A 13,088-nucleotide genomic window follows, 5' to 3' on the forward strand; every position below is an offset into this window, starting at 1 on the left:
TAAAAATGTCCTTAATCTTTTTCTAGAATCAGAAAAATCCTGACCCTGCCATTGAAAGTGTTCCCTCATTGAGTGCAAAGTCTCCCCAAAGGAAAATTCTTCAGGAGGGGAGGCCAAAGGAATAGAGTCTTCTGCATCTGAATCCTCATAAGGCGAATAGGCCCCTTCCTGATGGTCTGACAAATCAGATCCATCCGTGGAGTAATCAGAGGAGAGGGGTTCAGAGGGTTCAGTCCTAGGCCTTTTGTCAGGTGGAGGTTGGGAGGCCCTGTCTGGGTGAGGTTGGGAACCCCTAAATTAAGGATATAAGGTCCTCAGCAAGACTGAGAATCTGAGAGCTTGAGGAAGGCCTCTGTGAAGTAGATTTGGCAGATAAAGCTTTTGAAAGTTTGGCAGCTTTAGCCCTGGAGAAGGCCTTAATAGACATAGAAGCTGGGGTCCTAGCTGCCCCACGTGCAGGTGTAGAAATGTCCAATGGAATGGTGTTGGACAATTCTTGAGCGCTAGCTTCGGTAGGGATTTCTGAAGCCGACTCAGCTGGGGTCTCTCTGGCCTCGGTTGTCGGAGGTATGGATTCAGTCATAGTAAGAACCGAGGACTCGGTTTCAGCCAAAACCGAGACACTCGCGGTAGGCCTAACCGTGGTTTCAGCTGAAACCGCGGGCCGCGAGTGTCGGTCTTTTTCCCTGCGTTTTTTGGCCATATGCGTAGTCGGAGTTTCCGACGGCATTTTATATGCAAAAGCGGTTCCGGAAAATTCTTCTGCAAACTCCGACCGACGTCTAAGAGTCTGTCGGTTGAAGGAGGCACAGGCTAAACAAGCTGATACGTCGTGGTCTGGGCCTAAGCAAGGAAGGCAGTAAGAATGGAAATCCTTATGAGGTATTTGTTTCCCACAAGTTAAACAATTATTTACTCTGTCTGACATCGGCTGAGGCAAGAAAGAGTCCCCAACGGGGTACTTAGCTTTTTTCGAAGTCTTCGGTAGCTGAAATCTCTGGATCTGACCGACCGGCACTTGCGAACAGCTTCTGCTTCGGGCACCGCGCGGCAAGAAAGACTGAGGAAAATGGCATCGGCTGATGCCTTTATACCCCAGGAGCTATGACGTCGGGGAAAGTGCGACATCAGCCGAGGCCAGACCCAGACTTTGGAATCCAGCCGACCGAAGGGCTGCCTGAGGCAGGACAACCCATATGTTATGACTGCAGATGCATCCTTGAAGGACATCAGCCACAAGGGGAGCTGGAGCCGAAGGTTCCACTGGTGGTACCAAGCCCACTGGCTCCGAAAGACCCACATGGCTTAAAGGAGGAATGAACACAGAGGGTAGAAAGGGTTCAAGTGGCTCCAGAGTCGACTGGGTCAGAGCCAACAACAATTTAGGCAAAGCAGATGACTTCAAAAGTCTCAGCACTACCCTCTCCACATCTTCTTCTGATAAACTCCTGGAAGACCTGGATGACATAGTAGGAGATAGAGATCTCGGAAGTACAGGAGACTTCAATAACAAGGAGGCCGGTAGAGCGTCCATAGACCAGCTCCAAGAAGCAGTCTCAATAGTCTCAGCGGTCGGCTCCGAAATACTTGGAACTGACCCTACAACAACAATACCGCTCTCAGTCGGCTCCGAGGTCTGTGGGGCCGATGAGACAGTTATTGAAACTTTAAGAGGTGGCTCCAAGAAACCGGCAGGTGCCAGGAAGGGCCTCTTATTTTGACTTTCCCTTGGTAGATTTAGAGGATGATGAGGAACTAGACAAATCTTCCTCGAAGGAAGGTTTAAGAAGACCTTTTAGAATGAGCTTGTTCTTCCTTTCCTGCAACACCCTAGGACTAAATGCATGACAAAATAAACAGGTGTCCTGTAAATGGATGGCCCCTAAACAGTAACCGCAGTTACCATCACCATCCATTATGGAAATTTTTTGAGAGCACTTAACACATTTCTTAAAGCCAGATGGCTTATGATCCTTACTCTCTTTAGACATTCTACTGTATAGAGCACATGCACACAGAGAAAGGGAAAAAGGAGGACTAGGGTCCTCTAATTTAAATGGGCCTAGCCCTGCAAGAAGAAAAAGATACCACAAGGACTAGGTCCTCTAAGTTAAACGGGCCTAGCCCAGGTAAGGAAGAGATAGGGTCTTCTAACTGAAACAGACCCAAAAGTTAGAGAAAGTAAGAAAATATCACATGCTCAACAGGAACAGTAAGAAGCGAAAATTCACAACTTCAGGCTTATGTCAAGCACAAACAGAACATAGTTCTGTTAACAATATTAGCAATCCAACAATGCTAACAACAAGCTAATTAATTAGGCTAAATAACAAGCAGAAAACTGCCAAAAACTCTATCAACACACACAGAATAATAGTGCGCAAAAGGCTCCTATGCTAATCCAATTTAGAAAAACCAGTACACGGGATACCAATGAAGTAAGAAAAGGCCAAAGTCCAAAAACTGCACCAAAAGGTGCAAGTAAAAGCTAACTCTACTAACCACTACAATAACAACTACACTAAATGATTACTATAAGCAGCAACAGTTTTAACTATATTAAACTATTTTAAACTAAACAGCCAAGAAAATTTAGTAAAAGTGGAAATAAATGCAATCACTTAGCCAGAGCCAAAGAGAAGCACAACCAAACTTGTCGACGCAGCAAACGAGGTCTGGGAATTGTACTGGTGCACCATGGGATACCCATCTAGCCACGAGCCAACCAGAAGTCTTCCAGCTTGTAAACAGGCCAAGTCAGAGCAGAGGATTGGCTCTGATCCCATATGTAAAGAATGAAGGTGAGATAGGACTACAGAACATCTATATTCTCCAAGGCACAACAACTGAGCTAGACTAGATAGAAATTATATTTCACAGGATCATTTGCATTTAATTGAAAGCCTCAACACACATCCAATAACTATTTCAGATCAAGCACCAATAAAAACTAAGATACAAATGCAAGGTAATAAAGTAAAAATGAGACTCCACTGCTTTTCCGCCTACCTGTTAAAGAGACAGGAACTTAAGGAATTGTTAGTGGAAAGTATTCAAGAGTTAATTGGGAAGATTGAAATATCTTCAAAAGCTATACCTAATAGGTGGGATAAAATGAAAAAGGAGCTTAAAACAGGATAGAAATAAAAGTTAAAGATATAGAATTATGAAGTCATAGAAATTACTTAGAGCATCTGACAAAGGGGAAAGTATTGCAGAATAAGGGGAACCTCACAGAAAAAGAAGACGTATAACTGCAGAGTGCTACAGAGAAAGTAAGGGAGTATTTGGATACTATGCATGAGTTTAGAAAGATTGCTGTTAAGCAACTATTTTTGATAACGCCAGAGCAAAACTTTTAGCACAACAACTTAGGCAACAGAAAGCAGAAACGGTTGTTGCCAAACTTAGGCAGCATATAAAAAGAAAAATAACCAGACATCATGTAGCTGTATTAGAGACAGTTTGGAAATTTTATGAAAATTTGAAAAAAAGAAGATAAATGTATAAATCAAGAAAGAACACAAATGGAAATATTTATGGAAGACTTAATTATGCCAAGGTTAGCGGTAGATAAGGCTTAATAATTAACAGTTAAGATAGTGGGGGATGAGACAAAAATGGTGATGTGTAATTAATCTTCAATAAAGTCTCCAGGAACAGATGATATTCCTGTGGAAGTATGTAAATTGAGAGAAAAAAATGAAAAAGATCCTAGAGATTTTGTTTCACAGTATTTTAAAAGGAGGGGAAGCACAAACACCTTGAAAGAAAGCTGTGGCAGCGTATTACCTAAGGATAGTTAAGACCCATCAGACCCAACTTCATACAGACCCATTTCAATTTTTAAACCATGATTATAAAGTGTTTATGTCTACACTAGCTAAAATGTTGCCAAAATTGATGGATATGGATCAATGAGATTTTTGGAGGGAACACAACATTTAACAACATTAATAGAACAATGACAATCCAGAGGAAAGCAGAATGTAAGAAAATACACTGTTGCTGGTGGGTCTTGATGGAGAGAAAGAATTCAATAGAGTAAGCTAGGATTTTATGAGTAGAGCAATGGAATTACTTGCATTCCCTGATACAATAGAATGTTAATTTGGAAGATATATGAAGGATTGGAAGAAATGAAGTGAGAGGGTTACCCTCTTATAAGTTGTGTTTTAACAGATGAACATGCAGGTGTGTCCTCTTTCCCCTCTGTTACTTACTTTACATTTAGAGGCATTGGCAAAGAAAATAAGGTACTCAAAAATGCAAGGACATAAATGGTATGGTAATCAAGAAAAGTTGGTTTTATTTGCAAAGGATACTATTTTGTACAAGATAAATCCAGAAAAGGACATTTCAGTTTAGTGCAACATTTTCATACAGTTTAAGTCTTTTCAGATTATGCAATTAATGAAGATAAAATAAAGGCTATAGCTGTAAATTATGTACCCGTACATGAATTGGTTCAACAATACCCATATTTATAGGGGCACAATAAGATAAATTATTTAGGAGTATGGAGTAAAAATGCTTTAGTTATGGAAGCGAAGGATATATGGGAAGAGACTGAACAAAAAGTAATACAAACATTGAGAAAATGAAAGCTCTTGTTTACAGACAAGGATAGCAAGATATGAGAAGTGAAAATATTTTTAGTCTCTTTAATGTTATATATAGGTTAGGTATATTTTTATCAATCAGAGGAGAGGTTGTGGACAATAATTAATAAAGAGTTGAAGGAATTTATCTGAGAGGGGAAGAGGGCAAGGGTTAAGTGGGATGAGTTGATCCTTCCAATAGAATGAGGTGGTTTAGGATTACCTGATTTGAAGGGAAATTTTAGAGCTATGCAGTTAAGGCTCATACACATAACACAAGCAGAAGGTTATAATTCAAAATGGAAACGGATGGTGATGAACTGGGTGGTGGAGTTCAAGAAATAAAGACAGAGTAGGCTTTTGGATGCAGACTCTTAAGGAGAAAAACAACAACCATAGAGAATACTATATTCATACAGTAGCAGAAGGTATTTTAAGAACTAAGCCAGCATGACAATGGAGAAAGGAGATTTTCCCAGTAGGGATGACTGCACATAGTGGGTGCAGAAAATAGGAAAGAAGAGGCTGGAATTTACTGGAGAAAACTGGCAAAGGAACCAAGGTATTGGGAGCAAATAGCAAGACAGAGGAAAGTAATAGAGTGGGATGATGCCAAGAAGACATTTGGACTGCAGGCTAGAGACTACCTTCCCTACCAGCGATTAATATTAGAGTATATACAAAGATAAAGGTATAGAGGAATCTTAAGTGAAAGACCTGCTCTGGTGTAGCTTTTTTTGAATCTTGAACACAAGCTGCGGTTAAACAAGGGATAATTAGTATGGCACATAAGATACTACATTATAACTATAGGAATCAATCAGTGGAAATTAGAAAAGATTGGCATTATAGACTGGAAAAGCAATTTATGAAAGAACAATGGGAGTAGATATGTATGGCCTCCATGTATAAAACAATGTCTAGATAGCTTTAGGATCTTTAAACAAACAAAAAGAAAGCACAAACTAGTATAAAATCACAGTGGACTTGACCACACTGCAAACTTCTCTAGGCAAAGTTTAATTAATTAAGTAAACTAATATAATCCAAACAAAATATGTTTTTATTAGTTTGGTTTATATCAGTTTACTTAATAAATTAAACTTTGTCTGGATGAGTTTGCGGGTGTGGTCAGGTCCGCTGTGTTTTTATACTGGTTTAGGATCTTTGCTTGGAAGTATTTGCACAGGCCTTTGTATACCCCATGCAGACTTCAGATAATTTTTCCTCAGGTAGACAGCAAAGGTGTGATTAGGAAGAAAGAGGTAACTGGGAACATATGTATTGGGAGTGTAATGAGTTGGCAGATTTAAAAAATTCCCTATACAGTATTCTGTCAGAAATACTGGGTAAGCAAATAGCTGTAACTAAATATATGCAATATGACTGACTTGCCTAGACATAGTGAGGCCTTATTAAGTGACCAAAAAAGCAATTACAAGAAAATGAAAATCAAAGTGTAAACCAAATGTATTTGAAATATTGAATATTATAAAAATAGAAATAAATGGAACTTGTGGGAAAAATACATGCAGAATAAAGTTAAGGAGGAGGACAACTGAGATTTAAGGGGAGGGAGGAATTCAACAATTTATGCAATTTTGGACAGATGATAATTTAAGAAAGAAAAAATGTGTGATGTATAATCTATGTCAATGGAAAAAATGTTAATATGATTTGTTTTCTTTTCTGTTAATGTATGTTTGCCTATGTCTTAAGTAATAATTTAATAAAGGTGTTTAAACATAGAAAGCTGTGTTCTATTAGCCATCAGTCAATTACCGCACAGGGTTTTCTTATGTCCCTTCCATAGGGTCAGTCTATCTGAGATCTGCCCAATGTATAAAATATAATTATTTCAGTACACTCACTATAACAGTATATCTGCAATAGAAAGATTACAGCAGTAAATAATATTTGTTCTACTTATTAGATTAGCTGCATTAATTTCAGAGAGTTTTTCTATAACTGCATGCCACAGTCTGCTAAATCTGGTGCCATTATTAGGAGTAATATCTAGTGGCACATTATTCCTGTATAAGCAGAGGGGACATGCTTCCGAATCAGCTCTTTAACAGAAACCACAAAGAGTGTTCATGTGGGACAGCAAAGAATAAAAAAGAACTACAAGCAACTGACAGTGGGTCTGTCAAATGATTACAGAGATTTCTCATAAGTCACTGGGCTATCCTCAGGTGAAGTCTTGCAACAAATAAAATGAAAGCAAACAGCACAAATCTCTGAGAAGATGCTTCTGGTAGGTGTCTGTATAGATGCTGCTTGTTTCATGTAGCCTGATAGCTATCAGTTTTGTATCAGGGAAAGAAAAACTTTGTCTGGACTGAATTTAGGAATCTTCCCAAGAAAGCTATCATTTGCAATGACAAAATATGTCTTTTGCTGTAATTTATGGTTGTACCCAAATTCATTAAGAGGTTCACTATTTTAAGTAGATGATATTAATCCTGAGTTTAAGCTGCTACTAAATTATCACTAGAATGGGAAATAGGTCTGTTTACAGAGTCTTGGTGTAAACTAAGTTAAGCACACTGGTAGCAGTAGCTAACCCAAGCTGGAGGCCTGGACACGGAAATGAGAAACTCGCTCTTTGAAAATACATTATTTCCATTGTACAGGCCAGAGTGGAATATGCAACTAAGTATATCACATGTCCAAAGTGGACATAAATGTACTGTGGTCTGAAAATGGTAGAATAGTTTTGACGGTTATCCTGCTTAACTACTTTGCAGTTTTTTTGCAAACATATCTACTACTGAAAAAAAATGAATTTGCAGAAACCAGTAAATGACTGCAAATCTTTATTAGTCTTACACTCATCTTCCAGCTTATGTATTAAATGTGATTTTGACCACAAAGCACACCATCAGAAAAAGGAAGTTTTCTTAGCTGGGCTAAAATATTTCCATGCTTTAGCTTCCTTTTCAGCCAGTCCTGTTTCTTCCATCAAAACAGTTATAATGAAGAAAAGGGCATACATGGCTTTATACAACTGTGGATTAAGCATCACAGACATATTCAAGACATTCACTGTTATGAATCAGAATAATCTAATTCAGCTTTTTGAACTAGGGAAAGACATTTTTATATCCCCACGCTACTGATCATAAAAATAATGATACCTGAAGATCCAAAGGCCATATTACTGTAATGATGTATTTTTTTGGAAGTGTCATTATGCAACTTAAAATCTTTATCAACATGATTAAAAATATTTAATATTTATCTTTCCATTCTCTGCTGTCTCTATATCAGTCTTATTCATGTCAGGTTGTGGGGTCTGTTCCATTGCTCACATTCTTCAGACCAGATGTTTAAAGGAAACCCTCAAGTTATGGAAATAATCTCTTCAAGGGTTTCCATGTTATCATGCAAAGATGGCCTTGCCAATTTTAGAGTGGGTTTATGAAGCACAATCTCCATGAAATTAAAAAATGATTCTCTCTCTCTCTCTCCTTAGACGTTTCCACAGTTCACTATTCAGGATACTTGGGTATTAATTTAAAACAGGTAAGGCATACATCATCTGGGATGGGGTTTAAATTTATTAATTCTCCTATAATAGTCAGAAAATCACATTTTCAGCTAGTGTCTTTGTAAATAGTACACAGGAAGCAGCAGTACTAAGAAACGGTCTTTCTATTTGAGGAAAAAAATGCCAAAAAACAAACCGTTTTTCAGTCATTTTTGACAACCTTCAGAATTCACTGGGGAGGAAAAGTATGCTTCAGAGAATCAAAAATATCATTATTTAGAAGTATTCTCATCCAGAATTCTCTTCAAAAACTGTAGATGACAACCAGAGTGGCCTTAGGTCAACTGGTGCCCTAGGTGAAAGAGCTCCATGGTGCCCCCACCACATCACCCGGTGCCCCTATCCTGGTCTACCTACCCCAAATAAATACTGGAGAAACACCCCTGCTAGACCAGCTCCCTATGCGGCCACCTAGTTGGCCTATGCCTAAGGCCGGCTATGATGACAACATCTGAAAGCTTTCTTGTTTACTGCAAAGCTTGCATATAACAATTTGCATTCCCCTGTGTATGCATTTCTGTCACTTACTGGAAAGTGTTTTCTACCACTGACCTTTTTTGCTTATATTTAATTTATTCTGATGTAAAACTACATAAAATAGTACAAATTACACAGCACAAAAAAGCTTCTTCTAAATAGACCCCTGAATCTGAAGGCCAAGTCAAAAAGTGGCTACAGTCAATAAAACAGTTTGGAGAATGAAAGTAGCACAAGGCCAATTTATATCACCTAATTTCATTCAAAAACTGATGTGTGGCAGCAAACACAAATTCTACACACCTCTAGATCGGTAAATAAATATAAACAGTTTTGCACAGCATGATGAATCTTTTTTTGTTAACAATGTAGACAAGCAGGAAAATGCAATATACACAATAAATCTGGTAACATACTGTGAATTTTAAGTTCCAGAGGAATACTAATAACAGAAATGAACAAGAAACAGATTCAGATTCATTTCCTTGATCAATGAATTCAAATGTAAATGATGTTGTGTTCAGGAAATAACTTCAATATTGTTAAATGATTTCTGACATAGCACACTTAAACAAAAAAACTTTTATAGTAACAATTAAAAAAATTGTGATGATCCACCAGTCACAGAAAACAATTTTTATTCCAAAAATTTCACAGAAAACACCCAAAACTTGAATGAGTTCCTGCTTTATTAATCTAGCTGAAGAACCTGGCAATCTAAGCTTGAGAAAGAGGGCTTGTTCTGAATTCATTATTTCTGCAGCATAACATCTCTCATTACTGATAGAGGAAAAAAGGGGAGACAAAATACTGCCAGTAAAGTGTATTACTCTGCTTGCATTGGTAGCTAATATTCAGCTTTGCTTGGTCTGTATCCCATCCTCAATTTCTTCTGTTTTTCTCCACAGAATGGAATGACAAGATTGCACTCCTTGTAATCTGGTGCCCCGTAGTACAACCCTGAGAGGGAGGGATCCACAAGCCATCACTTCAAGATAATTCTCCTCAGCTATAATCTAGAGGGGGCTCGCTTTTTTATTCTCAGTTTATTTTAGAAGGAAGAAAACAAGGAAATGGTCAAGCAGGGTATCCAACAGGAAGAGAAATAGGAAAATCTATCCAACAAGAAAATAAATGGGAAAAAGATGTGGGAGGCAAGTGGTTGCAATCTGTCATCAAAACATAACATTTCTTTATTTCTATACTAGGATGGGAAAAGCCATGATACAACAATGCAATCCATATCAAACCACTAACTATCCTGCCAACTAATAATGTCAGGGATGTGAAACAGCAATCAGATAAAGCAAGGGATTGGCAGCCACACTCCAATGCCCAGACCCAGAAATGTGCTCTCAGTGAGTGCTCAATCATTTTCTGTGTCAGCTAAGATTGTCTTGGTGTGTTACCAAATATGGATCAGTGATGCTGCAGGTTGAAATATGGGCGATAATGGAGAACACTGGACCATCCATAAGCCATTTTCAAGCATGAAGATGTTAGTATTGCCTACACCACTACCAACATCAATACAACACTTGTGAAGACTTTTTTGTAATCCACTTAAAAAGTTAACAGAAAATTACCATGCATTTTATGAACATTAAAGAAGTGTGAAACTCTAATATCCATCATTACACACTGACTATAACCCTTATTTATCAGAAAACCAAACAATTTCAGGAGGAACAGGGCAAAAATAGCAGACAACATCACAGAGGTTAAATGTTAATAAACCAAGTTTTGCATCAACACACATTTTCTGAACTATGAAGTTCTAATTTCTGACATTGGCTAACTGTAATTTTCAGTATTTTTACAGAAAATCAAATATTTTATGAGGGACAGATCACAAATCAAGGTTATTCTGCAAAGCAAAAGCCATAAAAATGTTTTATGTTAGTACTTCAAATGAAGGATCACTTAACATCAGCTACTGATTTTTTAAACTTGTTTACTGGGGCTTTATCTGACATGACTTTTTATAAATCACTGTGATAAAGTTTAGTGAGGTACAGCAACAGAGAGCAGCTGTCAAACTCTGCTAATGTAACAATTTAAGCAGTACACAAACACACTACTGTGACTGTGTTCTCCATTACCGACTAAATCTGCTACTGTGACATATTAAGAAGGCATCCTTGTAAGCAATAACAAATAAATGTAGCACTAACCTTATTGAAGACTGAGCACTGTTAACAACTTTGTGGAGGTTTTCTGAGGCTAGTTGTGCATTCTGTTTTGCAGCCCTCAAATTTTCAGAATCCCCTGCCCGCAGTGCTTCATTTTCGGTTCTGCAATATTCAAGCTTACTCTGCAAGACATAAACATTAATGGCTAGTGAATTTCAGAAGAGGAAACAATTTCATAGCAGTATTTGCCTAGACATAATTAAAATGGATTTAAAACTGTCATTTAAAATACTCATACTGACAATATTTGAAGATGTACATAGCTTTGTCTGTTAGTATTAAGTTAATAGGTTTCAGGGGTGTATTGGGGGTGTGTTTGTTTTTTTTTGAGGGCTTTCAATAAAACAAAAGGTTTTGTAACATATGACAAAGGCTCAAATGGATATGACAAGAAACAACTATATAAAAGCTCAACCTGCCAAACAGTGTATGCATGTAACACAAAAGCTGAAACTAGACATTTAAGAAAAAAGGCATTATACATAAATGGTGAGAATAATAACTTTTAATGCAATGACGCTTTTTGTAATGTCTTTAAATGTCAATGGTCTCACAGATAAAATACAAAAAAGAAAGACTAGTGAACTACATTAAAAATGTACCAAATAGCCATGTTACAGGAGACACACTTAGAAAGAATTTAACATGTGAATGATAATGAAAGGTTTTCAGGAGGGTTATTCAGCGGAATACCTGGGACAAAGGAAAAGAGGAGTACTTATATTAATTGTAAGAGAAACTCCAATAGTGATAGAAGTGGATAAAAAAGAAAATCATGGCAAATTTCTAGTGCTAAGGGGCTACTGGCAAGGGAGGAGGATTATACTTACATGTATTTATATTCTACCTAAAACTGATATAAAGGAGCTTAAGAAAATTCTGGGAGAAATAATCAGTTTTCACCTAGGAATATTACTTATATGTGGAGATTGGAAAGTGATTTGCAGCAGTAAAGATGTGTCTGGGGGTCCAGAAGAGAAAGTATAACAAAGGAAGGTAGCTTTTTGAAGAAATTTATAAAAATATTTGATGAGGAAGATGTGAATTCAGTAACAGGCATCTGAAGTCAATTTACATATTATTCCCCAAGATATAAACACTGGGATACATAGGACAGAATTTACATTTCACAAGAACATGTGTATTTAACTGAAGGTCTTGACACACATCCAACTATTTCAGATCATGCTTCAATACTAACTAAAATAAAAACACACGGTAATGAAATAAAAATGAGGCACTGGCACTTTTCCACCTATCTGTTGAAAAGAGAGGAATTGAAGGAATAAATTTAAGGAATTTAACAACAGTACAGATTATTCAGGAGCTAATAGGGAGGATAGAAAGTTCTTCTGAAAATATAGCTAGGAAGTGAGATAAAATTAAGGTGGTGTTTAAAAATAGAATGGAAATAAAAGAAAGGGAGTTATGGTTAAGAAGTAACAACAATTATTTAGTGGGAATGACAAATGTTAAACTATTGCAGAATAGGGGGAATTTCATGAACAAGAAGAGGATCAACTGCAGAATGCTAAGCAGAAAATAAGGGATTACCTTGATAATATGCAAGATTTTAGAAACATTGCTGTCAAGCAACTGTTTTTTGATAACACTAGAGCACAAAAACTTTTTGCACCACGATTTGAGCAACAGAAAGTAGAAAGGGTTGTCATCAAGATTAGCGAGCCTATAACAAGGAAGCTAACAAGCAATCTTGTAGTGGTATTAGAAATATTTTGGAAATTCTGTGAACGTCTGTATAAAGCAGAGAAATATGGAAATCAAGAATAGATACAAATACAAAGGTTTACTGAAGAATTAAATATGCCAAGGTAGAGGTAGATGAGGCTCAATTACTAATGGTTAGGATAGGAGGAGATGAGATAAAAATTGGGATGTATAACCAATCTATGTGAAGGTCCCCAGGAATAGATGGTATTCCTGTGGAAGTTTGGAAGCTAGGAGGGAAAAAACTGATAAAGATCTAGAAGGTTTTGTTTAACAGTATTTTAAGAGGAGGAGAAGTACCAACATCCTGGAAGAAAGCAGTGGTAGCTGCAGTACCTAAAGAGGATAAAGATTCATCAGACCCAGCTTCATACAGGCCAATTTTAATACTAAACCATGATTATAAAGTGCTCATGTTTATAATGGCGAAAAGAATGAAAACGTAATGCCAAAATTATTATTTATGGATCAATGTGGTTTTGTGGAGGGAAGGCAAACATTTGACAATGTTAACAGAATAATGATGATTCAGAGGGA

The 13,088-nt window shown here is 37.3% G+C and overlaps 1 protein-coding gene across 2 annotated transcripts in view; it reads right to left on the reverse strand.

Annotated features, from left to right (window-relative positions):
- ENTR1 (endosome associated trafficking regulator 1) overlaps positions 1-13,088 on the reverse strand; it is a 347,727-nt gene that overhangs the window by 32,263 nt on the left and 302,376 nt on the right. For both annotated transcript variants that reach the window (XM_044057869.1, XM_044057868.1), the window contains one exon: positions 10,806-10,945. In XM_044057869.1, coding sequence (XP_043913804.1) covers positions 10,806-10,945 — 140 coding nt within the window. The remainder of the gene's footprint in view (positions 1-10,805; positions 10,946-13,088) is intronic.

The sequence above is a fragment of the Protopterus annectens genome, chromosome 16.part0 (assembly GCF_019279795.1).
Source record: "Protopterus annectens isolate FY-2018-M chromosome 16.part0, PAN1.0, whole genome shotgun sequence".
Classification (NCBI taxonomy): domain Eukaryota; kingdom Metazoa; phylum Chordata; order Ceratodontiformes; family Protopteridae; genus Protopterus; species Protopterus annectens.